At 38.9% G+C, this 13,647-nt stretch overlaps 1 protein-coding gene across 2 annotated transcripts in view; it reads right to left on the reverse strand.

Moving 5' to 3' along the window:
- opn5 (opsin 5) overlaps positions 1-13,647 on the reverse strand; it is a 56,407-nt gene that overhangs the window by 18,723 nt on the left and 24,037 nt on the right. For both annotated transcript variants that reach the window (XR_011691075.1, XM_071478548.1), the window contains exon 3: positions 6,654-6,773. Coding sequence is in view for 1 of the 2 variants with exons in the window: in XM_071478548.1 (XP_071334649.1) it covers positions 6,654-6,773 (120 nt within the window). In the remaining variant the exon portion in view is untranslated. The remainder of the gene's footprint in view (positions 1-6,653; positions 6,774-13,647) is intronic.

Below are 13,647 nucleotides of genomic sequence, written 5' to 3' on the forward strand. Positions count from 1 at the left end.
GTGTCCGGTTGTTCATTTCCCTTTGGTGATTTTAAGGCTTTAATATCTGATGGTTTTTATGACTCTTGTGATTGTGTTTACTTGTTTTTTGTCTGTGGTGGCTGGCAATGCTTCATATTGCATTTCAGTGAAGTGAGAGCCTAAAAATAGTGTCACCTCTTTCAATTTCTTAATCCAGAATTAGTATGGGACAAAACCATGACATGAAAATAGTGAGATTTCCAAAGATTCCCACCCCTAAATGTGTGGGTTATCTCAAATTATACAAACTATATGGTTTTTATATGTATGACATCCATTTTTCATGCCTCAGTGTGTGCTACTTTTAAAGACATAAGGTCAGTTGTGTTTTATACACAGGAAAGGATGAGCCTCATGTCTGTATTATTATTGGCAGCAGTGCAAGCCTCTGCATAGCACAAGCTGTATCTCTTGCATATATTGTAGCAGCTGTAGAAAAGCACATGTCAGTGTGCAGAGTGAGTGTGATGGCCTTTAGATAGACCACTGTGGAAGTGAGAAGTGATTAGTGAGTAAAGTGCTGTGGGAAAACGGAAAAAAGAGAAAAGATTGCATCAGTTGAAAGTCAGATAGCAAAGTGAATGGATTTGATCAATGGAGAATGATTAATCAAAGGAAGGCATTGTTGAAGTTAAAATTTACATTTTATAGCTGAACATTTTTTTTTTTTTTCTTGAAGCATTCATTTTAATCCAGTCAGACAATGATCAGAGCGAGGACGCTGATGGAGCAGAGGAAATCTACATCCGAGGAAAATGTCCAATTAGACTACTCCCTTGTGAACCAGCACAGCATGACCTCGCTAATTTAGGACATCCGTGTACCAAGACGTTGTGACCTTTGTGCAAGCATTCAACTGGTGGATGACCAATTTTGGAATAAAACTCTTCACTTATTCTCAATATGCTGATGTCATCATCCATGTCACAAGGCAGACTTGTTTAATAACATTTATTGTGAGCCAGAAAAACTGCGTAAGTAGCTTGGGGGGGCAACCACATGCGCTGATAACCCAGCTTTGTTCACTTTCAGGACACACATGGTCTCTGTTGACTTGAGTTTGACAGTGTCTGCACAGAGTGGGGCATACACGGGTCAGGATCCCACGCTGAGATGCACTCACAACAGGATCCATACAGACCAGACAGACAAGGTCAGGGATCATCCAATGCCAGTGATGGCTTATAGCAATTTATCTATGAAACACTCTCATTTTTGCATCTTCTAGTCTCTTGACAGGGAACAATTTAAGGTGGAAATTACTCAAATGCTGACATTAAGATTTATCTTATTCAGAAAGACTAAATGGGCTCTAAACAAGCTGCAACACACATTGAACACAAGTGCACTGAAGAGTCAGGGATGATTATATACCCATATGTTAGCAATCTATGATTTCCTTTCACACTACTGGTTGATTTGCACATTTGATGATGTTATGGTTCTATGTAATGGGCTTTGAGCTACAATTTATGAATTAAGGGGTCAAAACAAGTGTCATGCTGGCTTACAAACTTGCTGAAACATTATCCAGTATGAGCGCTGAGATGGAGGGGACTGCATTTCTTTCTTTATCTGACAAATCTGAAAACACAGCATCCATATGAAGAGAAAACTGCTCAAAAAACCCAATACCCATAAAAAGGAAAGTTAATGTTTCAGATATTCCATTTTGTATTAGCCAGGATAGTCACATTACTCACAGGATGGCAGTGTCTTCAGTTGGTTGGTGGGACCAGCACTTTGTTGCACACTAAATCCTGACAACTACTGGATATCAGATAGTTGTATTATTTTCTATGGATGTTGATGGTCCCCAGAGGATGAATCCTTCAGACGTTAGTGATCAACTAAACCTTCCTCTAGTGCTACAAAGAGGTTCACATGTTTGGTTTTCCAGCTCATGGCTGGACTGCCATGACTTTTGCCATAGATATTTCCTGAATTTTGCTCTAGAACCAACATCAAGTCAAAACCTCACTTGGGAGTCTTCATAACCACCTGCAAAACTAATGACATTCCCATTCGTGGCACTTCTTTAACTTGAAGCTACAGATTTATCAGTGTATTTGAGCTGCTGCCCTCAGATGGTTGTTACCAAATGTAACGGCCACAGCTGCACAGGGTAATATTATTCCAATCCACAATCCAAGGTTCCTTTCATTTACAGTCAACCACACCTTAACAGTTAATATCACACAGTTTCTTTGATTTAGAATTTGGTTCGTTGCTTTGAACTTTACATTGTTTTATATGCACTACACATATTAACATTGTAGGGATACACAGAGGTAATTTCAACAAAAGTGGTTGTTGGGGGAGGTCCCTTCCTGGTGGAGAAAAAGCTATGGCTGAAGGCTGAGGACTTTTAAATCCAGCAGCCGGGTTTAGTTAGTTTTACTTCGTATTTGGTTATAATTGGTGTCCATCTTGTTTACCCCTTGTGTACTATTTGGTTTGGCCAAGCCACCATACATTCTCTCATGTGTCACTGTGTCAGGTCACTTTTCAGGTTGTTTTATTGAGTCTAGTTATATTTTATTGAGCTCTTTCATAGGTAAAAATCCCATTTTTTTTCAACAACACTTCCTGTTTCCTTATTGCCTCACTTGGTCCCAAACACCAAAATATCAAAATTTCATGGTGTTTCTTCTCATCTGAATGAACTCCTCTCCTTCCAACAGATACACAACCAAAGCAAATTCTAAGGGCAGGAAATTTCAAAACTTTTGAAGCATTCCTTGCAGAGTTCATAGCCCAGGATCCTATAACCCATGATGAGGTGCATATCTTTCATTAAGTCCTTGCTGCCTGGTTAATGCTCACATGTTTCCACGCTTCCACATTGTAATGAAGAATTTCTCTCAAGCCCAATCTGAGGTTAAAGAGGCTCTTCCTCCAGAGCCACAAGAGACATTATTCTAGTGTTTTGACTGGCTGAGTGATATTCGCTATGACAACTAAAGTGACCTTTACATGTAGAATCAGTTTGCCTTTCAACAGCTGAAGGAAAAATGTATTCAAAGTCTATGTTCCTTAATGTGACAGCGTCCAGTGATAAGAGGAGAAACACTCATAATCTAAATGCCAAAGGTTTCCTTTGAGGCCAGAGGTGTGAACTAAGAAGTGAGTCAGACAGACACGTCAGTTTCTAAAAGTTATTAAGGGAGACAGAAAAAGGGTTTGAACAATTAATTGGGGACAACATAATAGGATGAATGTGTTTGGTGAAACAGAAAAACAAAATAATACCTAATGAAAAGGCGGCCAACAGATAAACAACCCCATCTTATCAAAAGTGGTAACAACTACGGGAATGGAAATGATTTCATTTCCTCTGACAGCATCTTCTTGCGACACACTGTGACTGAATAAATGAATCAGTAAGAATGCAAAGAGTTGCCTAATGCAACACGTATGAAGACAGACTGAATTAGAGACAAATTATCCCACCGACACTTGTGCATGCATATTTGTATTCACATCTTTCACATTTGTTTAGGAGGAAGATTTAACCTGATGAAAATGTAATTGTAGTTATTACTTGAAGGGCTTTTGTAGGTCTCCAGACACAGTTGCATAGGGAAGATGTGGGTACACACTTTGCATAATAAAGGAATAATAATGACTTTCACTATTTCATGTCATGTACTTTACTTGCATGCACTTAAATGTGCTGTTCTTTTCCCACCAGAAGTTGATCAAGCCAAAAATCTGATATGCTATACTTGTATTTTTGATGTCTTTATACCAAATAGTCTTTATTACATTTAGTCTCTTTGTAATTTGTGCAATCACTCTGGGTGTTTTTAGGAAAGTGCTTTTTTTAGGTAATGGGTAACTGCGATTTGATTGATGCCACACAACAAACCATGCCTTTAACTGAAGGGTAAACCTGTCAGAGTCTCTTGTTGTTGATCACTTTCTGCCTTCTCTAACCTTAAACTCACCAATGTGATGCAATCACTTCATCAGTGTAAAGAACTTCTTGACTTGAATGACTTGGGTCACCTTTTGTGTTGCACTGTCTAATACACAAGCCTCACTGGCCACAGTTACTGTACTATACTACAGTAACTGACCACATTAGTCATGTTTTGCAATACATACACTAGGATAGGAGGATATTTACTAACCCTGTCACAAAGAGGGCTACTGTTTTCAATTTAGCAAAGGCACTTTTATTCTACTAGGACTTGACCTGATAATTATTCTCAGGATTAAACTATAAGTTGCTTGGTCTACAAAGTGCCACAGAAAATAGCAAAAAAAATGGACATTACAATGTTCTTTAGCCTTAAGTAACATCTTTGAATGTTTTGTTTTGCCCAACCAATAGTACAAAGCTACAAAAATATACAGTTTACAAATATATTAAAACATAGATTTAAAAAAGTGGAGAGGCATTCGCGGCATTTTTGCTCAACCATTTAACCAGTTATCCAATAACTATCGATTAGCTAATATAAACTGATGAATCAGTTCATCGACTGATCATTTCAGCCCTAAACACCACACAAGTAAATGAGCCCAACCGCAATTCAGATTTTTCTAAAGTGCTGCTAAAAAGACCTAATGCTGGGCTGTGTGGAGGTGTGTTATCTCGAAGCAGTGGAGCACAAAATAAGTTTGGGAAGTTGGGATATTGGTTGACACTTTTTGAAACTGCAAGCATACATTCACAAAGCAATATTGAATATCCTGGTTTTATCAGCTCAACAAGTCAGTCCGGTAGAGCAGACTGCTATGACTATGACAGAGTATGACATAATAAAAGTCAGGAAACGTGAGTGTTGAAAGCGTGAATCCACTGCAGAAAACATGAAGGCAAAGCTGTGTCAAACAATAGCAACAGCTGCTCACTGTCCCCTCCACATGCAGTTTCCTCCTCTCATATTTGAACCGGTACTCTTCAAAATACATTCAACAGATATAGGCATAAAACCTTAGAGCACTCCTTTAGTAAATAAGGAGAAACAAAAAGAAAGCAAATGAAATAAGACATGTAAATGCATTCAAGAAGCATTACAAATGGATTGAAATCCTGCATTTGTTGAAAAGGTGTAAATACACTCATCTCTCTGACACGATCATCTTTAATCCACCTGAGTGTAACTACAAAAGTAGGCACTCTGTGGAACTAGCATTTACAGGGTCTGTCCTTGCCAGCAGGTAATCATATTGAAGTCATACAAAAACTAGCCATTGTAGTCCTGTAGAAAGCACCTGCCAAGTTAAATTGATCCCAGGGAGGGGGCAGACTCAGAGCGATTCCTCCTCCAAAACTCACTACCTTAATGTGGTGGAGGGGTTTGTGTGTCCCAGTGATCCAGGGAGCTGTGTTGACGGGGCCAATAGCCCCTGGTAGGGGTCTGACCGAGAATGATTCATCTAACCCTAACCCTAACCCTTTTTCGGGAATGTTTCACCTCATCTGGACCAAGGAATCTGGGCAAAGTGGAGTTTGCCGGTGAGTGTCTGGTTGCCGGGCCTTGACCTTGATCCAGGGGACCAGGTAGGCACAGCTCACAAAATAATGGGGCCGCCACCCTGTGGACCTACCAACTGCAGGGACAGAACGGGATTTGGTACAATGCAAGCCCTGTAGCAGGCAAGACCTGGGTGTGCCAATCTCTGGCATCAAAGACTCGTCCTAAGGACATGGAATGTCACCTCTCAGGTGGGGAAGAGCCAGAGTCCACTGATGCACTCACCTCCATGCACATCACTGGCTCTACAGCCAAATTCCTGGAGAGGGGCTAAACTGTCCTTTTCCAGAGTTGTCCAGGGTGTGAGGTGCCAGGGGGGTATGGGGATACTGGGCCCAGAAGCTGAGCGCCATCGGTCGGGGTGGCAACCTAAGAGCCTGCTGCTGGACACCAGCTGTTAACTCATATCTCATAACTCATGTCTCTGGCAGAGGTCAGTGAGGGAGTCAAAAAGCTCCACAGTGCCAAGGAGCAAGGTGTGAGTGAGATTTGCCCTGAGACACTGAAGGCTCTTGGCACTGTTGGGCTGTCTTGGCAGACCGAAAATTTAAATCATTCATAAATTAGCTATTCCACTTCTTGTCTCATAAGAGCAACAGGATGAAAGCAGCTCCAGCAAATTGAACACATATGATGATAGAGAAGCTGCACCGAACTGTTGTATCATTTACCCAACGTATGATCAGTTCCACCTTTGATTTGTGGGGTTGAAACACTATCATCATATCAGTGATCTACCGACTTCAGTCAGAGCCCATTAAAACTTGTCAATAAATGTGATTAATCAATTTTTTTGTTTTTAATCTCTGGATAGTTCTTTTAGCTAGCTACCTTAGCTGTGACAGTGGTAACTAAAAGTTATTTTTTTGTTTTTGGCAGGTACCAAACAGCTTCAGGTGCACTACAACATACCCAAAAATAAAAGATAAAAACGTATGCAGCCATGTTTGTGACAAGGCCAAAAGACAACAGTACAAACAGTTGTCTGTGAGCGACAATTCAGTAATTCTCTAAATATAAAGGATAACAAAGCACTCTCATACTGATTTTCATCATGCAGTCTAAGTAAAGATATCTTAGTGCCGTTTATACTTGACAGACAGATAATAGTAGACTTGTGCTTATTAAACGTATTACAGTTACCTGAAATGCCAAAGTCGAAAATGGCTAGATTAACAGTCATGAGCTCAGGTGGCTTCAACTTGGTCTTGCGTTTGATGGTCATATAAATGACATAGCCATTCCCTGTTGCAGACATTATTCCTGTAAGAGAGAAAGAGAGAGGAAGATTGAGAAAATACCATTTACATTCCTGAGATGCCAGTCACAGCTGCCTCTACATACATGTGAGTGCACTGTGGATGATATTCAAGTCTACTGTAGGTGACAGAGCAAACATGATTCTTTGATCCCCTGACTGACTCTTGTGAATTTTGTTAGAGTGATATAAATATTGAGTTACTCAATATAAAGCACCAGTGGATTATTAAACTGAAAGATTACAGCTGGAGTACATCTTAAAACTATAACAGCCTTTTGTGAAACATCATACAATCATAAAATACACAATGGAGTAAATGTCTTAGATCATATGGGAACGTGTCAGTGCAGACTTAATGTATCAGGTCGTATTATGAAATTGATGGAAATGAGTCAAGAGTTCAACAAATCATCCAGTAGGTGGTAAAGCTTTTACTGAGTAATTTGGAGTTATTGAAGAATGATATTTTATTGTGAAGGACTAAAGCACTGTACCAGATGCAGTTTTTAGCAGTGATGTAGACTTGGCCAACACAGGAACAAGACAACACCTCATCAAAATAAATCAGCAGCACCTGGAGTTTATAAAAAGCACGTACTGTAAGAGTGTCTGACTCAGGATCCTACCTGCACACAACGATAAAGTTCTTTTGCTGACTCTTTTTAAAAATAAATCTTGATTAATACGATAAACAGTTAGAAAGACAAAGTTTTACTTTACTTTTACACCATTACATTAACTGAAAACATAATACAATCCCTTATATCAGTAGTTAAAGTAAAATTTTGATAGAAATATAGCAGAGTTTTAAGCCTAACCAAGGAGCAACATTTGAGGAATGCAGCTACAATTTATGACAGCAGCCTGGCTGTCTACTTATCTCAAGGTCCAATCAGGGTGAGAGTCAGAGACAGAGTATGGGGTGTCTGTGTGGGTGTGTGTGAGAGAGAGAGAGAGGGGAAAAATTACACGTTTAATTTTGGTGACTTGTTGAATGAAGCTTTTGAATATTAGGAAAAGTGTCAGGACAAAGTGACCACGTATCCCTTCCGCACAGTCAGGGAGAAAACAAGAGAAACATCTTCATTAATCAAATTGGAAAATAACGTAACTCAAACCCTACTCAAGCATAAGGTTTACATAAAAAATGGCCCTATAATCATTTTGCATGGTAACTATGTGTTTAAGATAGGTGGCTACTTGGAAAACCAAGCAATAGCCTAGTATGAGTGGTTTGGCTACCCAGATATTATCTCATCATAGTATGTGTTGTTTTGGAGAGTGTGGGTTTCATTCAATTGCATATTAAGGTGTTTCTCTTGAAACGTAAGCAACAGCACACTATGGTTGTGCAGGAGGCAGGAGACTTAATGAACCTAACGTTCTTACATGGCTAATGTGTTAGCAAACATTTAGCATACCTATTTACCGGCAGTACAAAAGTCCAATATTTAGTCTCCTTACAGCTCTGTTTCTACCTCCATCAACTCCTCTGACCATCAGAAATATCTGGCTCTGTAGCTGCTACATGTTTGGTGTTATTCTAGTTGCCCTCCCCTCTGTGCTGGGCAGGTAGCATGGACTGGGTCAACAGAGATTTTCTGTCTGCTGCTGCTGCCAGAAAATACTGGCGAGTAAATGAGAGGAGTGAGACTGCAAACAGGACCATGAAACCAGAACAATGAGCTGCAAAGCTGCAATGAGCTGCACAGCAAGATAATAATTCTCTGTGGGACAACTTTCAAGCCACCTCCTTCACATTGCAAATACAGTCAAAACAATGTCCAAATACTGCTTGGTGCTACAGTTGTTCAGTATTATTTCATTACCTTTTGATATTGAGTTGAATTATTCAAAGTCATATGAACTACTCCTCCAAGCCTAGCACTTTTAATTATCTTAGGTCTAGTCTGGAAAATGTGAAGCCAGATGCCTATCTTTCCATGTTCAGTAATAGGCAGACTGTGCTCCAGGTCCAAGTAAGGAACCAGACGCCAGACGGTCCTATAAATTATTATTGATATTGGCACAGCTTTTCTAGCCTTCACGGCACTAGTGATGTGACGCTACTCGGCAAATCGTTGCGACTCGAGTCAGTGAGTGAGATACATACACAGGGGGGGGGACAAGAATACAAACAATAGTCAGAGAAATAAGGGGAGTAAGGGGGATATAAGAGAAGGACAAAAGGAGGCGTTGAACTGTTCAAATGTTAAGATGTGTTGACTTGTTTATTATAAAAATGGTTGAGACTCTTAAAATGTGAACTGGAGTTCACGAAAATGAAACGACTCAAACTACACTTTTTATGTAATTTCTCTACAATGAAACACTTAATTCTTAGATGCACATTTTTCAAAATCTCTCTGTTATGTACTTATCACTTATTACAGCCGTTATTTTCCTTGACATGAGAGAGGAATATCAAAGGATCAAAGGAATATTATTTATCATCCCTCCACTTCCCCTCTCATGAGATGTTATTCAAATGCAGAATAAATTGCACAGGTAACCTCCTCATGATTTGATGTACACGGACATGCATTTCATATGATGTGCTGCCCAAATTAGCTTGTTTGACGGTTTTCCAAATGTCAGTCATGTAACAAACCAGCTGCTGATGAACACGAATGTGATTGCAAAAGCAGCCATAGGAAATCAAACGAGGCGGAACAATCAAATCAAATGAAAAATTAAGTCTGGTCTGATGAATCTCGACTTCTGCTGAGGCACACAGATGGTAGGGTCAGAACTTGGCATCAGTAGCGTGAATCCATGGAGCCAGCCTGCCTTGTGTCAACAGTTCAGGCTGGTGGTGGTGTATTGGCGCGGGGAATATTTTCAGGCTCCCTTAGACAGGCTCCCTTGAATGCCACATGTCGCTGACCATGTTCATCCCTTTATGGCAACAGTTTAACCAGCTGTTTATGAGCAAAGGAAGGAACAACCCGGTGTCAGTATGGTGTTCCTAGTAAAGTGAGAGTAAATTAATTAATTAATTATTAATTAGTAATTAATTACTATTAATTACAGACAGTTGTAAAATAAATAATAGTGTAATGATGTAATGCTTACATCACTCACATCTTAATAAACCCAATAAATAGTCTTAGATTTAATTCAATTTCTGCAGTATCATCCGCTCCACCTACTCTGCCTATCAGACAACTGTCGCTCAGTGCTACACAAGTCTTCATTTAGTGAGTAAATTGTTGCTTAGATCTGCTCCCAAGATCTCAATAACAATAGCTACTGATTCAAAGGCCTGAAACCTCACAGTTTGTAACCATGGAAATCTTCTCCATCTCTGAACCTCTGAACTTAGCTTTTGTCCCTGTGAAACCAGTGCAGCATTTCTGAGACTAAACTAGACAATTAATGCATGGAATATATGTTACAAGAGTCTAGAGATGAGACTATTAGTGTCCCTTAACTTGTTTGTATCTGGACATTTGTTTCAAAGTAAGCAGCATTTACTGAGCAGCTGGAGGGGACTGTTGTTGTATTTACTATATGGTAAAAATGTATTCAGCCCAACACAAAAGGTATGTCTATAGCGTGTGTGCAACCCTCTGCTAATAATCCCGCAATGCAACATCTCACATTATATAGATGAGAAAATTACCACTATGTGCCACTTCACCCGTCAGTGATGAGGAGATGATAATGATTCCTAAGTGTGTAAAATTTCAGCCCAGGTATTGCCTGTGTAATTAGCCACTTAAGGCAGAAACTGCAGTGAGGCATGTTATTATGCCTCCGCCTCAGGACTGGATGCATTATGTTTTCGGTTGTGCATCTGTTCATACATCTGTCTTTCCCATTCTCCTGAACCTGATATCTCAGCAATAAGAGAAATAAGAGATACTCTGTTTGTGTTGGGTGGTAAAACTTGGCTCTGTGGTCAATTCCTAGAAACTTCAGGTGATTTTTGGATCCAATAATTAAGTCTCATATAATCTTTTAATATAAGTAACCACTTTGCTTTTAAAAGGGTTACAAACGCCTTGAGGGAACTTCTTAAAACATACATCTGCTTAGACTGAAGGATGAACTGATTAGACTTTGGTGGTCAAAGGTCAAAGGATAAGGTCACTGTGACATCACAAAACATGTTTCTGGTCATAATTCACAAATTCATACACTATTTATGACACAATTTGACTCAAATGTCTAGGATAAAATGATGGTGATGACATTTTATATCCACTAGGTCGAAGGTCAACTTCACTGTGACATCATAATGTTCTATAAAAACACCTCTGGCCATTATTCAATGCTGTAACTTGAGAAGAGAGATTGTGATCATATTTCCTGCAACTTGGCTGGTTGACAGAGGCATACAAACGCGAGGCGGTAATTCTAGTTTTTAATACAATCATTTAAAAAATCAAGACTTCTCCAAGTTGTTTTATATAAAAACTGCAACTTTAACTGTAATTTATTCTCATCCCTCATCTGTAATATAATAATGATAATAATAATAATAATAATAATAATAATAAAATAAAGTCCCTAAAGATCATTTTGGCTGATCAGACCTTTTCTCAGGACTGACAGAGCTTGTCTGACACAGCCAGGGCTGTGTTACACTAGAACAGAAGTGCTTCATACAACATGTGATTTGACCACTGAACACTCTAAGGTGAAGTGAAAAGGCCCTTATGCAAATGTAATACATGTACATATATTGAATTTCCATATATATACACACATATAAAATAAAAGAGCATATGTTAAAATTTATATATGAAAACCTATTAGAAATTGTCTTGCCCATACAATTATGTATTTTTATGAATGTATACTTGTATTGTAGATGTATATATATACATCCCAAAGCTCTTATATATAGTGGGTTCCAAAAGTCTGAGACCACCACCCGGACTATTTTTAAAATTAGTGAGGAATTAATATGAAAAACATATATATATATGTTGTTTTAAGTTGTTGTATGTTATACCATACAAAAACTCATTATATAGATATTTTTTTATTTATGTACATCTAAAAATTTTACTATTATTATTAGGGTATTTCATATATGTTATAAACCCTCATCTTCACATATGCCGAGGATGTATGTGATAATAATATAAGTGACATATATCTCATGTATTAAATTTCTGTATGGGGGCTGGCCGTCATCGAGGTGGGAGTGATGGTGATATTCTCAATATCTCCAGGAGGACATTCCTAGTGTCGTTCACATAAAAAAAAACAGATATTTGTATAACAGGTAAAAAAAAAGAGAGCGAGAGAAGGTCAAACCCAGCATAGTCTCTCACCGCCACACAGCTGCCCAATCACAGTGTGGAGCAGGTGTGAATGTTGGATCACCATTCACAGCAAGTGACAGTAATGGATGGACACAGCAGCCATTACCTGGTAGGGGCGGTTGGTCGGGGGGGGGGCTGAAACAGGGAAACAGGGGACTGAAATATAAAAAAAGGTCTGCTTACATTTCCAGTGAAAGAAGCGACTATAGGCTATAATGAGGGAGAAAAAGTAGAGTGGCGACGGAGCATGGTTATCTCCCCATTCTGCATCCACACTCATCAATGAAGCAGGAACCACCATCTAATGATCTGACAGTCTCTATAACAAGTAAACAGATTTTCATGGCCTATCGTGTGTTCTCTGAGCCTCAGTTTACTGCACACAGCCACGAGACAAGAGTGCAGCAGCGTGACGAGAAAAACATATGACTATTTCAGTTTACTCCATATCGTCATTCAGTGCAATGAAAACATCATGTCTAATGCAGACTGACACAATGAAGCCTTACAGGATTCACCTCATCACTGAACAACTGAAATGTAAATTTGTGCTTTGTAAATATGTTGTAATAGTTATAAATGTAACCATGCAAAAGTGTGTAATTCTGTGTAACTTGAAAGAACAAATAATAAATCATTTTATGATAATGATATGTTATGATGATCAATGAATAATGATAACATAAATATTATGTTATCATTATTCTACAATTTAAGATCAGTATCAGATATAAACAGTGAATATAAACAGAACAGTTTAAAATTGTGTTTTTGATTGCGCTTGGCTCGAGAGGCTGAGCTGTGAGAAAAACTCCATGCTTGCAAAATCAAGTGCCAAAGTCTTTATCAAAAAAAGCAGATGGCACAGCTATGATGCCAGGTGGGGTTTACTGCCTGTTGCCCCATTACAATTTTATTGACTATTTTCCATGTACTGTAGTCGTCATATGCTCACAGGACAAATTTGAAAGTTTTCCCTTTGAAGAAAAACTGGAGGTCAAATGGTTCAGTGACCACCAACCATAGGATATTGTTATAAACCAAGCTGCTGGTAAAAAATAAATCTTTCTGAGAGGATTCCCAAACATAAAAGCAGCAGGAGTCATCTAGACAACAAGCTAGAGTTGGATCTGCTCACTAACAGCAGATCCACATGGGAAATTAAAGGTCCCATATTGTAGAAAGTGAGATTTCCATGTGTTTGTGATTATAAAGCAGGTCTAGGTTCTATATTAATACTGTGAAAGTATCAAAGCCTGTATTCAGAAACTGAGCCTTAAAACCAGCCGACAGGACTTCTGGAACTTTGTGATGTCACAACAAAGCAGAAGAGCAGCTAAGATCCTCTCTTCTGATTGGCTGACTGACCTGTTGTTGCTAGAGCTCCAGAGAGAAGCTGAGAGAGGAGATGTAAAACTATACTGAGATGGTTTTTGGTTCTTAAAACTACAAATATATCTTTTGATGGATATCAACACTTCAACATAAAACACTAGAAAAATGTAAATATGCCACCTTTAAGCAGTATAACAACAGGTTGAGGAGATCAGCTGAGTCAGATTATCACCTGTATTAAACTGGAAAATGTGAAGTTGTG

This window comes from Trachinotus anak, unplaced genomic scaffold (genome assembly GCF_046630095.1).
Source record: "Trachinotus anak isolate AG129_WGS33_773 ecotype Australia unplaced genomic scaffold, CSIRO_AGI_Tana_v1 ptg000005l, whole genome shotgun sequence".
In the NCBI taxonomy this organism is placed as follows: Eukaryota; Metazoa; Chordata; class Actinopteri; order Carangiformes; family Carangidae; genus Trachinotus; species Trachinotus anak.